This window comes from Gambusia affinis, linkage group LG19 (genome assembly GCF_019740435.1).
Source record: "Gambusia affinis linkage group LG19, SWU_Gaff_1.0, whole genome shotgun sequence".
Classification (NCBI taxonomy): Eukaryota; Metazoa; Chordata; class Actinopteri; order Cyprinodontiformes; family Poeciliidae; genus Gambusia; species Gambusia affinis.
In genome coordinates, this window is record NC_057886.1 from 9,059,349 (window position 1) to 9,067,382 (window position 8,034).

The following is an 8,034-nucleotide window of genomic DNA, read 5'->3' on the forward strand; positions in this document are numbered from 1 at the left end:
ACATCTGAGGGGAATAAGGAAACAATTACATTTGGAATAAAGACTACATCTAAACTATTTCTATACTAGACCAACACATCAATATTAAAGCTTCTCATTCCCAGGATTCTACATTTGGAATCTTCACACATTCTTTTTCCACTTTCACCTCCAATTATCCTTGTTTTTCAACAATATCTGCATGGGTTCAGGCTTGTCCTCCAGCTAAATACCTTCAGGATTTGTTGTGTTACCCTTTTCATTTCATTTTTACTATTCGACGTGGGCTGCATTAGCAAAAAACTAAATATTTATTCACTTTAACAAAAGATTTTTTTACTTATATTACATATATTCTCTATTTTTAAGGTTTTGTGGGCCCTAAAATATCTGATATGGCTCTGAGTCATGGTCTCATGACTCAAATTTATTTCAAAACGTCCCCTTTCACAGACCAATCAATTAAGTCAAGGTATCTTTTGATGGCACTTGTATATCGACCCTTGTGAAACAATAACACCCACTGTCCTTTCATGTTCTTCACCAAATAAACTGGCTGATTTGCATATAGTTTTGAAGTTATTTTAATTTGGTTGTTTACAATATAGTGGTGGGGATGCCTCTGATTTGGACTATATCCAGGCTACTTGTGAGGCCTATTTAGCCTGAAGAATCAGAAATGTGACACATAATGTTGTTTTGTGTGTATAAGCAGTCTTCCCCTTTCATCTTGTCTCGTTGCCTGTTGGGTCTATTTCCTATCCTCCACAGCCTCTTTAATCCAATGCTGGTATGCATTCCTCACTGATGTAATTATTTTAGCCCACTGCCAGAACCTAACATAATTTTCTGTCCCAGAATGATTTCAGACGGCAAATTTCAAGTTTTCCTGCCGCGCTTGATCTTTCTTTAAACGAGCTTTGCTAAAAGACTTTTCTCTTTTGCCCTCTCAGATGTGGAGCATGTGATTTCATAAATCACTTCTCGCTTCTGCTCCGGTTCAGTTTCTAGCCTGAGGGGGTGTACAAGAAGCTGACCGAGCTTGATGTGAAGTTTTATAGAAGACGGATGGGATGTATTTCATTACCCTTTGTATGTTATAGCGCCATAGTTATTGAATAGTGGGGCCACGCTGATATTTGGAGGGCTGGATACCTGACACTCTGCTGAAAGAAAGTTGACACAATGGCTGCCTCTTGAAAATTAAGTGCAATAGTTTGAGGTGAAATGTGTTATGACTCCTTGCCAGAGTAGCTGAATCTTTATTTTTTTTTTTACTGAAATTAAATTTTTGTGCAAGCAGAAATGAATTAGTGTGCTTCATAAATTCTTCCTGAATTTATGAAGCATATGCATGCTTTTCAGATGCATATTAGCACAAAACAGAGATGTATTGCAGTTCCACAATATTTAAATAAACTGACTGAGGATTTACAGTCAGTCTTAATTAGGGAAAAGAAACTGTGCCATAAAAAACTTTCTTTGCACTTTTTGCATCTCCAGCAGCTTCAGATACAATATCATGATGTACAATACATGTGCTGTCCTCGCCCTGAGTTTTCGACCTTTCAGCAAGCTAGACAGCCAGACAACGACGCTCCAATAACCAAACTTCTTTATCTGTTTTACTTGTTTATTGAAGAGTGGCCTCTGACCACTGCCATCTCTTTGGCCATCGTAAACTGAAACATACAAGGCTTAGTATTAGCAAACGAACATATCAAATTAGCCATTCTTGCTACAAGCTAAAATAAAAGCATTTTCCTAAACGACTTCAGCGTACAATTATTTACGCCACAGTTACATAAAACAAAGACAATTAACCAATACTTACGAACAAATCTTGTCTGAAACACAACGTATAAGGATAACAGTCAGCTTAATCAATAAACCGTTCGGTGTTGCGTTCCACCATCTTGGATCTATTTTCTTTTTTAGCGTAACCAAAACAATATAACAAATATCCAGCAGAGGGCGTTCTAGTGCAGTTTTCAACCTCTTGTTCTAAATGACTTACAAAAGGCAGCACACTCCCCGCCTGGTACAATACAATTGTGCCACTACAAACAATCTTTTCCAATAAACATTTTCAACTGATAACAGGTATAACATTTTAATTTCCATCCGATAAAAGCAAAACCATATCAGTAATGGGTCTCAAAAACACTTTTGCGTTTCCATCTTTTACAGTTTTTACTTCGGCTTTTCGAACCTTACTGTCCTTACTCTCAAATGTTCTCACAACTTTTCCCATGGACCAGTCGTTTCTGTGAGTGAGAGCGTCCTTCAATAACACAATGTCACCAACTTTAATGTTCGGTTTATCATCAGTCCATTTTCTCCGTTTCTGCAAAGTTGGTAAGTATTCACTTTTCCACTGTTTCCAAAAAGAGTCTGCCAGACACTGTACCTGCTTCCATTGCTTTGAGTAGAGGTCTGGTGGTGCAAAACTTCCTGCTGGTGCAGATAGTGCATTTGACTTTTGGGTGAGTAGCATTGCTGGAGTGAGAAGGTTTGGTTTGTCTGGATCTGTTGAAATTGGTACAAGTGGTCTTGCATTCATTATTGCCATTACTTCCGCCATGAATGTACTTAACACTTCATGTGTAAGTTGGATGTGTCCGGTTTTTAAAAGAATACCGTCCAGGATGCGCCTTGCAACTCCAATGAGTCGCTCCCATGATCCACCCATATGTGAGGAGTGGGGAGAGTTGAATAGCCATGTGCACCCTTTCTCCAGCAGGTAGGAGTTCAGCTCTTTGTCTGTCTGATCAATTTGCAGTTCATTGCATGCTCCGATAAAATTTGTTCCTCTGTCAGAACGAAGTATTTGAGCAGGTCCACGGATGCAGAAGAATCTTCTTAGTGCATTAATGAAGCTCGATGTTGACATTGATTCGATGAGCTCAATGTGCACGGCTCTTGTGGACATGCAGGTGAAAAGTACAGCCCAGCGCTTGCTGTCTGCACTTCCTCCTCTGGTGCGACGTGTGGAGACTGTCCAGGGCCCAAAAACATCCAGTCCCACACTAGTGAACGGTGGCATGGTTGACAGTCTGTCAATGGGTAAATCCGCCATCTTTTGAGTTTGTATTTGTCCTCTAAGTTTTCGACAAATGACACATTTGTGAATGATGGAAGAAATAAGTCTTTTACTGCCAGTAATCCAAAATCCAGCTCCTCTGAGTGCTCCTTCTGTTATATGACGCCCCTGATGCGCTACTTTCTCATGATGGTATCTGATAAGAAGGATAGATATGTGATGAGACTTTGGAATAATGACAGGATGTTTCTCCTCTTTTGTTAGGTTAGCAGGTGCCAAACGTCCTCCTATTCTGAGAAATCCTTCCTCATCAATAACAGGGTTCAACTTTTGGAGACAACTCTGTTTTGGAAGTGGTTGATTTGTTTTTATGCACCTGAGCTCCTCTTTGAATGTTTCACTTTGTACTGTGCGAATAATAAACTTAGCTGCTTTGGATACTTCTCCTGCAGTGTTACTGTCACTGAAACACTTCCAGCCTTTACTTTCTGTGTCTGCTTTCTTGAATGATGCCGCCACACGCTTTAGTGATGCAATAGTGCAACACAATCTCATCCAATGAGAGAATCTTTCAAAACGAGATGGTTCCAGCTGCATTACTGAGGTTTTGGTAACAAAGGTTTTCACATCAGGCCTTATCTCTGTATCTGTTTTGGGGTCAATGAGAGTAAAACTATCACAGTGTGATGTCTCAATGTCTTGTAGTGTCAAAAAGGAAGGACCACTAAACCAGTTTGTGGAAGCTAATGTGGAAGCTGGGATCGGTCTAGTGGCTGTGTCTGCTGGATTGTCACAAGTGGATATGTAAAACCACTGTGTTGGATGTGTGCTCTTCCTGATTCGAATCACTCGGTTGGCTACATAAGTATAAAATCTCTTTGTGTTGTTGTGTATGTAACCGAGGACGATTTTACTATCTGTGAAAAATCTGACAGTGTCCACTTCAATGTCCATCTCATCTCTAATGAGTTCGTACATTTCTACAGCTAAAACTGCTGCGCATAATTCCAATCTAGGAATAGTGTGAGCGGGTCGGGGGGCAACTTTGGACTTGCCAATGATGAAACCTGTGTGCCACTGACCTTCACTGTCGAGAGCTCTCAGGTATGCCACTGCTCCTATGGCCATGGTGGAAGCGTCTGAAAATATGCACAGTTCTTTCCTTGCAGCAACGGACTGGGAAAATGAGAAGTAGCACCTTGGTATTTGCAGCTGCTCCAGATCTTTCAGCGAATTTCTCCATTTGTCCCATTCCTCTTCTCTTTCTACAGGAAGTGGTTCATCCCAGTCTTTCTGCTCTGTGGATAGATCACGGAGAAGAGCTTTGCCCTGCATTGTGATGGGTGAAACAAACCCTAATGGGTCGTATAAACTGTTAACGGTGGCCAAGACACCTCTTCTGGTGAATGGCTTTTTCTCAGTTGTGGCATGAAAAGTGAAACAGTCACTTTTGAGATTCCACAGTACCCCCAAACTCCTTTGCAGGGGTATGTTGTCTAAGTCCAAGTCTTTTAGATCTTTGGCTCTTTCTGCAGCAGGAAATGCTTCTACTACTTTGTGATCATTAGAGGCTATTTTATGTAGCTTTAAATTTGACTGAGCCAGCATGTTTTGTGCATTTGTGAGTATTTCAATAGCTTCTTCTCTTGTTGCTGTGGATGAAAGGCCGTCATCAACATAAAAATGTCTCAATATGAACTGCTTTGCATCATGACCAAACTCTTCTTCTCCTTCAACTGCAGTGCGTCTCATACAGTAAATAGCCACAGCTGGTGATGGACTATTACCAAGACATGAACCTTCATTCGGTAGTCACAAATGCCTTTGTTGGTATCGTTATCCTCATACCAAAGGAATCTCAAATAGTCCCTATGGTCCTCTCTCACTTCAAAACAGTAAAACATTTGTTGCACATCAGCTGAAAATGCTACTGGCTCTTTTCTAAAACGCATAAGAACACCTACTAGCGTGTTGTTTAGATCAGGTCCCCTTAATAAGACTTTGTTAAGGGAAAGTCCTTCAAACTCTGCACTTGAGTCAAAAACTACTCTCAGCTGGTCAGGTTTTTGTGGGTGGTACACACCAAAGGATGGTAAGTACCAGTGTTCTTTGTCTGAGTCCAAAGGTGAAGCGACCTCTGCGTGGCCGTTGTCCAGCATGTTTTGAATGAACTCTGTGTATTGTCTTTTCATTTCAGGCTTCCGGTCCAGTGTTTTCGTGAGGGACTGGAGGGCGTTTGAGCGCTGCTCTCTGTTACTTGGAAGCTCTGGTCTAGGAGAGCGGAATGGCAAAGGTGCCACCCAGCTATTACCTTCATTCTGGTACACTTCCTTTACCATAATGTCAATAAACTCTTTATCCTCTACTGACAATGCTGGTTTGTCATCATCTTCTGTTCTGTCAAACACCGTTTCTCCAAGCTGACTGATAGCTGTATTTTCAATATCTTTTTGGAAGGCAGGTGTGGTGCTGAGTTGGTAATTACAACCACTTGACTCCTTGACTTGAAACATGTTGGGGCATGGGCAGAGATAAGAAGCACGGCCATTCTGAAGAACATGGGTTTTAAGCACATTCACATTATGGGGTCTATGTGTCTTCCCCATGCAGGCTTCCCCAACTATAACCCAGCCTAAATCTAAACGCTGTGCATAGGGCATACTATGTGGCCCATTGATTCTCTCTCTGACCTTATGAACCTGAATAATGTCTCTTCCCAAGAGCAAAAGAATAGGTACCTGTTCTTCTACAGGAGGCACTTTTTCAGCTATTTTCTGTAAGTGCGGGAACTTCATAGCAACTTGTGGAGACGGAATCTCTCTTCTGTCGTCCGGAATCATGTCACACTCAATGAGGTTTGGAAGTGGGAGCTTTACTCTACCATCTATTGACTCAATTGTGAAGTTTAATGCTGTTCTGCCAACATTATCTGACAGTCCTGAGCATGTCCTGAGCCTGTAAGTGTCTGAGCGTGTCTTAATATTAAAGAGCTCAAAAAACTGAGACTTAGCTAGAGACTTGTTACTTTGTTCGTCAAGAACTGCGTACATCTTTCTTGCCTGTTCTCTATTTCCCTCTGGGTAGACTAACACAGGACTTATTTTTGAACATGAATGTGGGATATCTACATCACCACAGACTTCTGTGCACTTAGAAACAACTGAGACAGTTGCACTATCCTGCGTCTCCCCGCCATCATCTTTACCAGCTTCAGAGCTCTCAGATGGAGCAGAGGGTGGACCTGGATGTAGCACTGCTAAATGTCTGTCACTGCCACAGTCCATACACTTTATTTGCACCTTGCAGTCCCTTGCTAGATGCTGAGTAGAACCACAGCATTTAAAACAGATTCTGTTTTCTTTTAAAAATGATTTGCGCTCATCTATGGGTTTTGCTCTGAAACTTTTACACTTTTTAAGTGGATGAGGCTTCTTATGTATAGGACAAACCTTGTCGGGGCTTTCTATAAGCTTACTGTAACTAGTCTGAAATGAACTTGCGTCTATAGGGATGTCTGTTTTGTGTACAGTAATCACTTGCCTGTTATTGCTTTTGAAGCTTTTCTCTTTTTTGAAGCTTGCGTTGGCAGGTGTGATATCAAAGCTTGGGTCATTTCTTATTTTGGCTTGTTGTCTTACAAATCTTGAAAAAACACTGAAAGGGGGAAAGGCAACTTTATGTTCCTCTTTGTGCTTTGCACCTGTTGCAATCCATTTTTCCTGCAGTCCATAGGGTAACTTCTCCACAATGGGATTGACTCCGCGAGCCGTATCCAAATATGACAGTCCTAGTAAGTATCCTCCATCTTTCGCACATTCAATTTCCTGCAGAATGTCACCCAGCTCTCTTAACTTTATATTGTCTCTGTTGTTGAGTTTGGGAAACTGTTCGATCTTTTTTAACAGTGCATTTTCCACTACTTCAGGAGAACCATAAGATTCCTCCAGTCTTTGCCACACAAGGTCCAGTGCTACAGTTGGACTAAAGACGTTGGCTGAGCGGATTCTTTTTGCCTGTTGTCCAGACTCAGCTCCCAGCCATTTGACCATTAAGTCTAGCTCTTCTTGGGCTGTAACGTTCAAATCTTTAATAGCATTTTGAAATGACATTTTCCATGACCAGTAATTCTCTGGGTGGTCATCAAACTGCAAAAGTCCTGAACTTAACATTTCTCTCCGTGTAAGGTATTTGGTAATCTCCTGTACACCTTGTGCCTCTGTTGATGTTTGAGGAGTGTGGAACGGATGTAGAATGGGGGGGTTCAGTCGCTCTCTCTGTTGTGCAATGTGCGCCACTTTAGGCTTAGCTGTTTCCGCATTGTGTGAGCTGTTATTGTCCATTTCTTCTTTCATGGCTTTTTCACACTGTTCACGTGCAGCTTTATGGCGAGTGGATCTGCTGGTAACAAGAAGCCTTCAAAACTAATGTCTGAATGTTTTTGAACATACTCTGCCGTACGCTGTTTTGGGCTGGCAGGTGGTCCCACCAATGGATAGTCCTGCTCCATTTTTGAGAGAACCTCCTCCTCTTCATAAACTGCAACTTCTGCTTCTGCAGCTGCAACAGCCTTCTGAGAACTCAAAATATGCAAATTAGCTTCGAGTTCAGTTTTCTGCTTCATTATGGCTGCTTCTTTTTCTGAAATCGCCAACTGAGCACGTGCAGCCTCTGCTTTTGCTCTGCTTTTAATGCTGCAGAACTTATGGACGAACGTTTGGAACATGAGCGTGTAGACTTAGAACTTGTGTCTGTATTGCTTGCATTATCCTTGTTCTCCATGTTATCTGCTTTACTTGACCGCAGGCTCGTGATTAATTTGCTGAATATCTCCTCGTGGTTGTGGCCCGCTGCGCTGATGTTCTTTACTGTGCTGTCGCCCTGAGTTTTCGACCTTTCAGCAAGCTAGACAGCCAGACAACGACGCTCCAATAACCAAACTTCTTTATCTGTTTTACTTGTTTATTGAAGAGTGGCCTCTGACCACTGCCATCTCTTTGGCCATCGTAAACTGA

General features: G+C 41.7%; 1 protein-coding gene across 1 annotated transcript; it reads right to left on the reverse strand.

Annotated features, from left to right (window-relative positions):
• Window positions 1–1,522: 1,522 nt before the first annotated feature.
• On the reverse strand, window positions 1,523–3,295 carry LOC122822312. The gene is made up of 2 exons (XM_044100884.1): window positions 1,814–3,295; window positions 1,523–1,661 (listed from the first exon to the last, which is right to left on the reverse strand). Exon 1 carries the CDS (start codon window positions 3,056–3,058, stop codon window positions 2,093–2,095), a length of 966 nt encoding a protein of 321 aa, XP_043956819.1. The 5' UTR covers window positions 3,059–3,295; the 3' UTR covers window positions 1,523–1,661; window positions 1,814–2,092.
• Window positions 3,296–8,034: the final 4,739 nt, after the last annotated feature.

What these genes read in the sequence shown, in the direction of transcription:
- LOC122822312 (XM_044100884.1), bottom strand. Translation starts at nt 3,058, where the DNA reads ATGGCGGATTTACCCATTGACAGACTGTCAACCATGCCACCGTTCACT.